This window comes from Oncorhynchus mykiss, chromosome 10, assembly GCF_013265735.2.
Source record: "Oncorhynchus mykiss isolate Arlee chromosome 10, USDA_OmykA_1.1, whole genome shotgun sequence".
NCBI classification, from domain to species: Eukaryota; Metazoa; Chordata; class Actinopteri; order Salmoniformes; family Salmonidae; genus Oncorhynchus; species Oncorhynchus mykiss.
Window position 1 is genome coordinate 73,758,930 of NC_048574.1, and position 13,338 is coordinate 73,772,267.

A 13,338-nucleotide genomic window follows, 5' to 3' on the forward strand; every position below is an offset into this window, starting at 1 on the left:
GAACCTCTCAGACCAGACCAACTTCTCACACGACGACCCGGAAGATTCCACAAAGGACAGGGTGACATCGACTGGGCAAACCAGAGCCTCACATCACCAACTTCACGTAAACACTAAGCATTGCTTTTCCGGATGAGCAATAGTTAGTGGCATATGTATTTATGTGAGAATAGCTTCCCAGGTCTGTCCCAAGACCAATGTTCCTAAATCTTTCTTCCAAAACCCCCTTCTCTTCTCACTGATTTTACTGTGTTATAACCAAACAGTTTTGTCTTGTTTAGTCCACTAGGGATGGTATTTTACTGTATAATGTTATTATGAAATTGTTTAATTAGTTAGTAAATAAATAATTGAGTCAATTGGTGTATGGATCATTCAAAGTAGAGGCTGGGTTCATGCATATAACCAACAATTTACAACGTTCAGATGAGACTGACGAAGGTAATAAGAACATTTAATGACTGATTGACTGCTATTGATATAAAATATCTCAGATCTTTAAGAGTGGATTCGGGAGATATATATATAAACAAATTCTTCCATTGTTCACCGACTTCCTAGTTAATTTAATGTACATGATTAGTTTAATCAGGTAACGATAAATACAGATAATTGATTTGATAAAATAGCAGGTCTTCACATTTAATGACAGAAACACTGGCTCTTTCCCCGGTGAGTCACCAGCAGACATTTTCTCCACCTTATTTTAATTACGTTGTCGTTTGTAAATGAGCTTTTTCTTTCCATTGTTGTTGTTTACATTATTACCTTGTCGGGGTTTTTTTAATGCTTTTTTTTGTCAGGAAAAGTTCACGTCAATCCATGGAGGCATAAATGACATTTTTGATGTTTAATTCAATAAGACAAAAGCTGCGAAAGGAGAGTTGAAGATAAAGCGAAGGCAGGGACAGAAAAGTCATGTTTAGAAAATATTTGGTGAAGTGGTAAAAGAGTATGATAGCAGTGTTGGGTTATGCTATGTGTTGTATGTGATGATTGTGAGGTGCTACACACATTTGACAGTCATAAGATGGGACTTCAAATAGGCCTGTGGCACATCAAGGGGAACTGTAGCCTACTGTTTAGATGGGTTAAGTAGAATCTGAAATCTGGGCACTGACTATAGGTCTATAACCTCTCATATAGCCTTAAAATCAACTCCAGCAGAATTAAACACTTATCGCAGTATAAATGAAACACCAAATGTAGGCAAAGCTTGGACAATGGAACAGGAGTGTAGAAATAGGATTTATTTATTGTAGTAGTGTGCAAGAGTCCCACAGGGGGAGTTTTTTGGTGTGTCTGAGGGGAGAGAGCAACAGCACCACCACCAAATCATCACCTAGCCTCTTCCAGAGACAGGCCTCCACTCAGATAAAGACTTCCAGCATCTCTGTTACGGTCAGTTGGTTTCCTCTTGTAGAACTCTCTGTCTGGGCCTGAAAGTGCACACTTTTCCTCTGGACCATGGCCCCGAGTGTTCTGGTGAAATGTAGTGGAGGAACCTTTACCGTCCGAGACATCAACGACCTTCACTTCCTCCTTCCCCACCAGCATCTCCATGGTGACCCTCCTAGCGCCTGCCAGCACTCTGTCGGGAACGAACGTCACCCTGAACATCGATTCCGTTGGAGCCACAGACTTGAACTACGCTGTCCTGCGTCTCTCTGTTGTCAACAAGGTAAATGTCATGTTCCAAAACTTTAAAATGAACTACGCCGTCCTGTGTCTCTCTTTTGTCAGCAAGGTAAGAGCCATGTTCCAAAACTCTAAATTTGGTCCCCTTTCCTCATATCGTCTCTCTGGTCATTGATTTGAAAGGACTTGTTGGTGTAAGATACCAGCCCTGCTGGTCAGAGATGGTGCCACCTCTACCACCACAATCGACACAACCACCACTACCATCACCACAACAACCACCACAACCGCCACCAAAACCGCCACCACAACCACACAACCGACACTACCAACACTACCACCACAACGAACACTACAACAACCGACACTATCACCACAACTACCACTACAACCACCACCACAACCGACACTACCACCACAATCAGCACTACCACCACTTCCACCACAACAACCACAACCACAACTACCACCACAACCACAACCGCCACCACAACCACCACCACCACATCCACCACCACAACTACCACCAACACAATGAACACTACCGCCACTAGCCACCACAACTGACACTACAACAACTGACACTACCACCACTACCACCACAACCACCACCACAACCACCACCACCACCATAACCGCCACCACAACTGCCACAACTGCCACAACTGCCACTACCGCCACTACCACCACAACCACCACAACCGACACTACCACTACCGCCACAACCACCACAACCACCACAACCGCCACTACCACAACCGCCACTACCACCACAACCACCACAACCGACACTACCACAACCGTCACTGCCACCACTAACACCAAAACCACAACTGCCACCACAACCTCCACCACAGCCGCCACCACCACCACTACCACCACAACCACCACAACTACCAACAAAATAACCACAACCACCACCACCACCACTACCACAACAACCGACACTACCACAACCGACACTACCACCACTACCACCACAACTATCAAAAAAACACCACAACCACCACATCCACCACCACCACCACTACCACCACAACCGACACAACCACCACAACTACCAATACTACCACCACCACAACCACCACAACTGACACTACCACTACCACCACAACAACCACAACCTCTACCACCACTACCTCAGTTGTCTGACTAAGAGCTACTTCTCTCTCTCTTAACCACTCACTCTCTCCCACTGTCTCTCTCTCTCTCTCTGTCTGTTCCATCTCCCCTTCCTCCAGGTGACAACCCCCCTGTACCTGTAGTAAGTACTACATCCACCCAGGTCTCTGTCACCAACACTACAGCTGTACCTGTACTTAGTACTACATCCACCCAGGTCTCTGTCACCAACACTACAGCTGTACCTGTAGTTAGTACTACATCCACCCAGGTCTCTGTCACCAACACTACAGCTGTACCTGTAGTTAGTACTACGTCCACCCAGGTCTCTGTCACCAACACTACAGTTGTACCTGTAGTTAGTACTACAACCACCCAGGTCTCTGTCACCAACACTACAGCTGTACCTGTAGTTAGTACTACATCCACCCAGGTCTCTGTCACCAACACTACAGTTGTACCTGTAGTTAATACTACATCCAACCAGGTCTCTGTCACCAACACTACAGCTGTACCTGTAGTTAGTACTACATCCACCCAGGTCTCTTTCACCAACACTACAGCTGTAACTGTAGTTAGTACTACATCCACCCAGGTCTCTATCACCAACACTACAGCTGTACCTGTAGTTAGTACTACATCCACCCAGGTCTCTGTCACCAACACTACAGCTGTACCTGTAGTTAGTACTACGTCCACCAGAGGGCCACCTTTGACTCTGTCCCTGTATCTAAGGATCTGTGTGATGCTTTCTCTCCTCCTGTGGAATAGAGTAGAGCTGTAGAGTTGTATAATAGTTAATGTAGGTCGATGTCATGTGGAACAGTGGAATCAGTGCAGAGAGAGTTGTGTCATTAGATGTAACCATGTTGTATATGTCATATGTATATGTCATGTTGTACTAAAAAACAGGGTGGAAATATGAATGTTTTGTCATAATACATGTGAAGGGTTTTTATTCTTCCTTCTATTCTCTTAAATCTGTCAAACTGAAACTATGGAGATGTTGTCAAAACTTCTCTTCACAGTCAGTATAGATGGAACAAAGAGCCTATATGGTACAGATCTAGAATCAGGTTTCCCTCCCAAAATCCTAACTTTAACCATTTGTGGTGGACATTCAAAACGGACCTAAGATCAGTGTGTGTGGCAACTTCCCCCCTGCACCGCCGGTCACAGAGTGCAAGACATAAGTGTCTCTCCATTTGAAGGCTGGGGGTGCTGTAAACTTAGTCAGGATATATGTAGGGTATATGTGAATGTATCCAAAATTGTGACCCTGTGACCCACACATACATCATATAGCATGATATAGAGTCATATTGTGTAGTATATTATCACTTTAGTTTAATCATATGTTTAAAACTAATGATCACTGTGGGAAACAAACATGTTCAGATTAGGAACTAAGGCTGGTTCAAGTCACGTGGGGACCAGTTTCCCCTTCACTGTGGTTGAAAGTTTAAAAAATAGTGTCACTACAGTAAATCACACATACGCAGGACAGTGCAGGGAGAAGACACAGCTACAGACGTATTTTAGAGTTGAGGTTAGAAGTAGAAGTTACTGTATTTGAGCACAAGTGTGTTAAGATGTCAGAGGGAGTTTATGAAAACTCAAATGGATTTGAAGGCGATGAGCCTGATGTAATGAAGAACACAGACATTGATGGCCAATTATATGGCAACGTAGGAGCCTTCAAACCCAGTCCAAGAGATGGAGTTGTTGCTTCAGGTAAGATTGCATGGACACACACACACACACACATAAGCACACACACACATTGAACAGGTGATATTACCCTGTATTGCTATAGCTTCATTTGTCCCAATCTTGGATGATACAGTAAAACACATTACCAAAGATTACTTTACTTACTTTAACAATTTGTGGTTTAGTGCATTTTCAGTGGTGGAAGAGACCCTCTGGAATTGCTGCAGTGTGTCTGGGGCTGCTGTGTGTTCTCTTATTGGCTGGGATCATAGGCCTGTCTGTCTACTGTAAGTTTAGTATGTTGTCACTGAGACTTAAGTAGCCTACTTAATCATCAATGGTGAAGAAATTACATTTTTAATGAACTCTTCTATATTACAGATGGAGTCATTGGTCATCACTACTCAACAGAGAGAGACCAGCTACAGGCCAGTTACAACAACATGACTGAAGAGAGAAACCAGCTACAGACCAGTTACAACACCCTGACCAAAGAGAGAGACCAGCTACAGACCAGTTACAACAACATGACTGAAGAGAGAAACCAGCTACAGACCAGTTACAACACCCTGACCAAAGAGAGAGACCAGCTACAGACCAGTTGCAACAACATGACTGAAGAGAGAAACCAGCTAAAGACCAGTTACAACAACATGAATGAAGAGAGAGACCAGCTACAGATCAGGGTTAGGTTCTATGGTGAGTGGAGTTCATTTATTTCATTTAGTACATAGAAGAGATGTCATATATTTTGTTGACTTTTGAATGCCTGCTGTTCTGATGTGTTCATCTCAGAGAAACCCTGTCTAGCTGGATGGTGGAAGTTTGGCACCAGCTGTTATTATGTCTCCTCCACGATGGACTCAGCTGGGGCCGGTCAGAGGGAGTGCAGAACAATGGGAGGAGAGTTGGTTATTATAAACAGCAGAGAAGAACAGGTAATAGATAATACATTATTAATACTAAAATACTACAGTTTCTTTATTATCATCTACTTCTCTGTTTAGAATTCAACGTGTATAACCAACTGCATTGCAAATGTACATATCACTGTCAATTTTTAAAATACATTTCCTCTCAGAAACAAAAGTTTGCATGAAATTATATAAACTCAGCAAAAATAAATATTTCTATGAACATAAACTGAACAAGTTCCACAGACATGGAATAATGTGTCCCTGAACAAAAGGGGGGGGGGGGGGGGGTCAAAATCAAAAGTAACAGTCAGTATCTGGTGTGGCCACCAGCTTCATTAACTTTTTTATGGCTGAAGGGGCAGTATTGAGTAGCTTGGATGAAAGGTGCCCAGAGGTGCCCATATTAAACTGCCTGCTCCTCAGTCCCAGTTGCTAATATATGCATATTATTATTCATATTGGATAGAAAACACTGATGTTTCTAAAACTGTTTGAATTATGTATGTGAGTATAAAATAATTCATATGGCAGGCAAAAACTTGAGAAAAAATCTAGACAGGAAGTGGGAATTATGAGGCTGGTCGATTTTTAACCAAGATCCTATTGAAATTACAGCGAGATATGGATGAGTTTGCACTTCCTACAGCTTCCACTAGATGTCAACAGTCTGCAGAACTTTGTCTGATGCCTCTACTATGAAGGGGGGCCGAATGAGAGGGGAATTAGTCAGGTCTGCCATGACCTGACCATAATCTAACCATGCGCGTTCACATGAGAGCAATCTCTGTTCCATCGCTCATCTGAAGTCAATGTAATTCTCCGGTTGGAACGTTATTCAAGATTTATGTTAAAAACATTCTAAAGATTGACTCAATACATCGTTTGACATGTTTCTACTGACTGTTTCAGAACTTTTGGACATTTCATCAGCTTTTAGTGAACGCACTTCGTGACTTTGGATTTGTTTCCCAAACTCTCTAACAATAGTAGCTATTTGGACATAAATTATGGACATTACCGAAACAAAACAAAAATTTATTGTGGAAGTGGGAGTCCTGGGAGTGCATTCCGACGAAGATCAGCAAAGGTAAGTGAAGATTTATAATGCTTTTTATGAGTTTTGTTGAATGCACAATTTGGCGGGTAACTGTATTCCTTTTGTGGCTGAACGCTGTTTTCAGATGATTGAATATTGTGCTTTTGCCGTAAAGCTTTTTGAAATCTGACACAGCGGTTGCATTAAGAAGAAGTGTATCTTTAATTCTATGTAAAACATGTATCTTTCATCAAAGTTTATGATGAGTATTTATGTTATTTGATGTGGCTCTCTGCAATTTCTCCGGATATTTTGGAGGCATTTCTGAACATGGCACCAATGTAAACTGAGGTTTTTGTAAAAAATATTAACTTTATCGAACAAAACACATACGTATTGTGTAACATGAAGTCACGAGTGTCATCTGATGAAGATCATCAAAGGTTTGTGATTCATTTTATCTCTATATCTGCTTTTTGTGACTCCTGTCTTTGGCTGGAAAAATTACTGTGTTTGTCTGTGATTTTGCGGTGACCTAACATAATCGTTTGTGGTGCTTCCGCTAAAAGCCTATTTGAAATCAGACACTTTGTTGGGATTAACAACAAGATTACATTTAAAATGTTATGTTTGAGGAATTTTAATTATGAGATTTCTGTTGTTTGAATTTGGCGCCCTGCACTTTCACTGGCTGTTGTCATATCGATCCCGTTACCAGGATTTCAGCCATAAGAATTGAAGTACTGTAGCGCATCTTCTCCTCATGGATTGCACCAGATTTGCCAGTTTTTGCTGTGAGATGTTACCCCACTCTTCCACCAAGGCACCTGCAAGTTCCCGGACATTTCTGGGGGGAATGGCCCTAGCCCTCACCCTCCGATCCAACAGGTCCCAGACGTGCTCAATGGGTTAGAGATCCGGGCTCTTTGGCAGAACACAGACATTCTTGCCTTGAGGGAAATTACACACAGAACCGTATGTGTCACACCCTGACCTTATAGAGAATTTTTATTTCTCTATTTGGTTAGGTCAGGGTGTGATTTGGGGTTGGCATTCTAGTTTGTATATTTCTTTGTTGGCCGGGTATGATTCCCAATCAGAGGCAGCTGACTATCGTTGTCTCTGATTGGGGATCATACTTAGGCAGCCCTTTTTCCGTTTTCTGAATAGGTTCTTAGCCTTACATAACTGTGCACATTCGTTTTTTTGTCTTTGTTATTTTGTTTTGGTGTCATCAATAAAAAGACGATGTACGCCTACCACGCTGCACCTTGGTCCACTCCTTCTACAAACGAGAGCCGTAACAGAAGATCACACCACCAACGGACCAAGCAGCGTGCCCCGGAGTGGAGGACATCATGGACATGAGAGGAGGTAATGGCATGAGAGCCTGCCGTGGAAACAGGCGGAAGGAGCGAGTGAGGAACGGCGGCGATACCAGGAGTCACGGCAAGGATAGAAGCAAGATAGGCAGCCTTCCCCAAATATTGGGGGGGGGACACGGGTTGGCGAGCGCAGCAAGCAGAACGAACAGAACTAAAGGGTGAACGAGAACCAACTCCCTGTAAACACAATGATGAGTTGGTCACGGTTCAAGTGCCACGTTTTCCGGTTCTGTGCACCGTCTCTTCAGTGCGTATCCACAGCCGGTGCGCACTGTGCAAGCTCCCCGCTGTTGCCGTGCTAGAGTGGGTATTCAGAGAGGACGGATTGTGCCGGCTCAGCGCTCCTGGTCTCCGGTGCGTCTCTTCAGCCCAGGATATCATGCGCCAGCTCTACGCATGGTATCCCCAGTTCGCCAGCAAAACCCAGTGCGGCCTGTGCCAGCTTCCCGCACTTGCCGTGCTACAGTGGTATTCAGCCAGGACGCGTTGTGCCAGCTCTGCGCTCCAGACCTCCAGCGCGCCTCCACAGCCCAGTATATCGTACGCCGGCTATACGCACTATGCCTCCAGTGTGCCTTCTTATCCCAGTGCGTCCTGTGCCAGCTCTCCACACTCACCGAGCTAAAGTGGGTATCCAGCCAGGCTGCCTTGTGGCAGCTCCACGTACCAGGCTGCCAGTACATCTCCTCAGTCCGGTGAGACCTGTTCCGGCTCCACGTACGAAGCCTCCAGTGATGATCCATGGCACGAAGCCTCCAGTGATGATCCATGGCCCGGATCCTGTAGTGATGATCCGTGGAACAAAGCCTCCAATGATAATCCATGGCCCAGAGCCTCCAGCGATAATCCATGGCCCGGAGCCTCAATACCTCTGGAGGAAGCTGCAGAAGTTTTGGAGGAGGTGGACATGCCTTGAGAGCTGGTGCTATGGACTGTAGATATGTAAAGAGAAACATTTTAAACATTGCTGTTTAAAAAAATATATATATATTTTTTTTTCATAATTTAACATGCGTTGGTGGAGGTGGCTGTATTCAAATTGCAGGGGGCAGGGACACCAGACAAGGCTGCTGTGGTGGTGTGACTAGAGGAGATGGAGGAGGTAATTGGTCCAGAGGAGGCCGCTTCAGTGGTGACAGACAGGGGTGTGGTGTGCATCGTGGTGGTGGATGAAACCGCTGACAATGGCTTGGTGGAGCTAGTGTTTGTGGTGGTGGGGTTGAAGGACCGACAGTGGTGTGGCTGAGAGAACAGGCACGTGGCCTATGTCGGCAGCAGGAGGCTCCAGCGGCTCCTATAGGTGTTGCACACTGGGAGGCACTGGCGGTGGTGACGAAGCTGTCAGGGGGATTCCTGTGGGGCGTCCAGCTGAGGCGATGGCATCAATGGTCTCATCCATAGCAGCCCTCTCCTGTGCCCTCTGTGTTCTGAGCGCTGCTCGATGCCCTTTCTCCTCTGCCTCGGCCCTCTCCTTCTCACCCCTCTCCGGCCACTGGCACGTGTATTCCTCCCCGGTGAGGCATGTGGTAACAACTGAGAGTCTTCTGTATTGGTATAGCCGATACTTCAGGACAGTTAGGATGTGCCCCAGGTCCTTCGCTATCAGCCCCTCTATTAGGGGGTGCTCTTCCAGGGCTGGGACTGGAGCAGAGGCTGGGGGTCCTCCTGTGGTCTCTGGGGAGGTGGTGCTGGTGGACGACACAGTGCTGCTATTCAAGGAGATGCGATGGTGGGACCCGGTAGGGACCAAGACGGCATTAGACGGGACCTTTCAATGGCTGAAGGGTCAAAAAGGAAGAGGCCATATTTCTTAAACTCTTCCACCACATAGCGCATGTCCTTGCAGCGCTGGGACGGGTAGCGGAGTGCTCTGGCAAATTCTGATTTGTTTACCATGTAGGAGTGGTCAACATGGCTGAGGTCTCCAGCTACCTAGGAGAACTCAGCCTTTAAAGAGCCAGACTATGCCACGTCCAGAGGCTACAGGGCATAGGTGCAGTGAGGTGGAAGACATAGAAGTCTTCCCGTGGTGCTGCCGCGATCACCTCTGGGTCCATGTGGATCTTGTGCCCATCGAAGAGAAGAAGGAGAGGGTGCTCTTTCACTGTATGCTTATTGCAGTACTCAGACCACTTCCTGAACAGGTCCCGGTCAATGTAGCCACTGTTTGACGGTCCATACAAGGCTTGGGAGGGGCCTCCCAATGTGTTGTGGCCGCAGGGGAAACACTCTCTACACTCTCTTTGGATAATTCATTCCAATCATTTTAAAGTTAACAGCAGGTAACGGGGGCATCTCTCTCTCTGTCTCGTCCTCTCTCTCTGAAGCAGGCCAGCTCGGTGATGTGTTCCTTGGTCCGCAGAGCATGCTGGTGTGTTTCACGCCCCAGGGGGACAGCACTTTGTGCCTGCTCTGACTGCTACTAAACCCAGACTCGTCACACTTTTAGATTTGTCTGGGTTTCCCCCTCAACCCACTCTCTTCCAAGTGCTTCTCATAAGAAGTGGAGAAGTTGTCCATGGACGGACGTGCAGGCCCACTCAGCTCTCACCCTGTACAGGGTGTCCAGCCCCCTCATGCTCAGGTTCTTGTGCCTCCTCCTGATCATTTCCCAACACCTCTTCCCCAGTGGTGGGATTGTCTTCCCTGGGTGCTGAAACCTGGAAGAGAATAGAATGACAATTCTCCATCCTGGATGAAATATACAATATACAGTGCCTTGCGAAAGTATTTGGCCCCCTTGAACTTTGCGACCTTTTGCCACATTTCAGGCTTCAAACATAAAGATATAACTGTATTTTTTGTGAAGAATCAACAACAAGTGGGACACAATCATGAAGTGGAACGACATTTATTGGATATTTCAAACTTTTTTAATAAATCAAAAACTGAAAAATTGGGCGTGCAAAATTATTCAGCCCCCTTAAGTTAATACTTTGTAGCGCCACCTTTTGCTGCGATTACAGCTGTAAGTCGCTTGGGGTATGTCTCTATCAGTTTTGCACATCGAGAGACTGAAATTTTTTCCCATTCCTCCTTGCAAAACAGCTCGAGCTCAGTGAGGTTGGATGGAGAGCATTTGTGAACAGCAGTTTTCAGTTCTTTCCACAGATTCTCGATTGGATTCAGGTCTGGACTTTGACTTGGCCATTCTAACACCTGGATATGTTTATTTTTGAATCATTCCATTGTAGATTTTGCTTTATGTTTTGGATCATTGTCTTGTTGGAAGACAAATCTCCGTCCCAGTCTCAGGTCTTTTGCAGACTCCATCAGGTTTTCTTCCAGAATGGTCCTGTACTTGGCTCCATCCATCTTCCCATCAATTTTAACCATCTTCCCTGTCCCTGCTGAATAAAAGCAGGCCCAAACCATGATGCTGCCACCACCATGTTTGACAGTGGGGATGGTGTGTTCAGGGTGATGAGCTGTGTTGCTTTTACGCCAAACATAACGTTTTGCATTGTTGCCAAAAAGTTCAATTTTGGTTTCATCTGACCAGAGCACCTTCTTCCACATGTTTGGTGTGTCTCCCAGGTGGCTTGTGGCAAACTTTAAACAACACTTTTTATGGATATCTTTAAGAAATGGCTTTCTTCTTGCCACTCTTCCATAAAGGCCAGATTTGTGCAATATACGACTGATTGTTGTCCTATGGACAGAGTCTCCCACCTCAGCTGTAGATCTCTGCAGTTCATCCAGAGTGATCATGGGCCTCTTGGCTGCATCTCTGATCAGTCTTCTCCTTGTATGAGCTGAAAGTTTAGAGGGACGGCCAGGTCTTGGTAGATTTGCAGTGGTCTGATACTCCTTCCATTTCAATATTATCGCTTGCACAGTGCTCCTTGGGATGTTTAAAGCTTGGGAAATCTTTTTGTATCCAAATCCGGCTTTAAACTTCTTCACAACAGTATCTCGGACCTGCCTGGTGTGTTCCTTGTTCTTCATGATGCTCTCTGCGCTTTTAACGGACCTCTGAGACTATCACAGTGCAGGTGCATTTATACGGAGACTTGATTACACACAGGTGGATTGTATTTATCATCATTAGTCATTTAGGTCAACATTGGATCATTCAGAGATCCTCACTGAACTTCTGGAGAGAGTTTGCTGCACTGACAGTAAAGGGGCTGAATAATTTTGCACGCCCAATTTTTCAGTTTTTGATTTGTTAAAACAGTTTGAAATATCCAATAAATGTCGTTCCACTTCATGATTGTGTCGCACTTGTTGTTGATTCTTCACAAAAAAATACAGTTTTATATCTTTATCTTTGAAGCCTGAAATGTGGCAAAAGGTTGCAAAGTTCAAGGGGGCCAAATACTTTCGCAAGGCACTGTACATCCACATTTACATCACACACTTTGAGAACAGTCAGTCCAGCATTCTACATACATTAAACCTCTTGGGGATAGTAAGACGCTAGCGTCTCAAGTGGCCAATAGCCTCGGGAAATGCATAGCGCCAAATTCAAATAAAACGCTTTAAAACTCAAACTTTCATTAAAGTTGCGACGAGCAAACCCGTATCCGGGAGCATAATCATAGCCTCAAACGCATTAGCATAACGCAACGGACATAAATACCCCTAGAAACTTTTCCTATTCATGAAAATCGCAAATTAAATTAAATAAATATATTCAAACACAAGCTTAGCCTTTTGTTAACAACACTGTCATCTCAGATTTTCAAAATATGCGTTACAGCCAACGCTAGACAAGCATTTGTGTAAGTTTATCATGGCATAATGCTATGCTAGCTCTGCTGGCAGCAGGCAACATTTTCACGAAAATAAGAAAAGCAACCAAATTAAATCATTTACCTTTGAAGAACTTCAGATGCTTTCACTCAGGAGACTCCCAGTTAGATAGCAAATGTTCCTTTTTTCCAAAAATATTATTTTTGTAGGCGAAATAGCTCCCGTTTCTTCATCATGCATGACTGAGAAATCGACCCTAAAATGCTACAACTATAACGGCAAACTTTTTTCAAAATTTGCTCCATAATATCGACAGAAACACGGCAAACGTTGTTTAGGATCCATCCTCAAGGTGTTTTTAACATATGTATTCGATAATATATCCGTCGAGGCAGTTGGTTTCTAATAAGAAGCGATTGGAAAAATGGCTACCTCAGTATTTTACGCAAGGTTTTCTGCGGGAGACACCATGTGACCACTTGCCAAATATGGTCCCTTACAGCCATTCTTCAAGGGAAATGCCTAAAAAGATGTCACAATGCTGTAGACACCTTGGGGAAAACGTGGAAAACGTAAGCACATGCGTAGCTCATTCACAGCCATATAAGGAGTCATTGGCATGAGGCGGTTTCAAAAAATGCGGCACTTCCTGGATGGATTTTTATCTTAGTTTCGCCTGTAACATCAGTTCTGTGGCACTCACAGACAATATCTTTGCAGTTTTGGAAACGTCAGAGTGTCTTCTTTCCAAAGCTGTCAATTATATGCATAGTCAAGCATCTTTTCGTGACAAAATATCTTGTTTAAAACGGGAACGTTTTACATCCAA

General features: G+C 44.6%; 1 protein-coding gene across 1 annotated transcript in view; it reads left to right on the forward strand.

Moving 5' to 3' along the window:
- Positions 1 to 4,274: 4,274 nt before the first annotated feature.
- LOC110497268 (C-type lectin domain family 4 member M-like) overlaps positions 4,275 to 13,338 on the forward strand; it is a 13,478-nt gene continuing 4,414 nt past the window's right edge. Inside the window, exons 1-4 of the mRNA XM_036933934.1 lie at positions 4,275 to 4,494; positions 4,659 to 4,760; positions 4,855 to 5,172; positions 5,269 to 5,411. Of these exons, the coding sequence (XP_036789829.1) occupies positions 4,353 to 4,494; positions 4,659 to 4,760; positions 4,855 to 5,172; positions 5,269 to 5,411 (705 nt within the window). The 5' untranslated portion in view covers positions 4,275 to 4,352. The remainder of the gene's footprint in view (positions 4,495 to 4,658; positions 4,761 to 4,854; positions 5,173 to 5,268; positions 5,412 to 13,338) is intronic.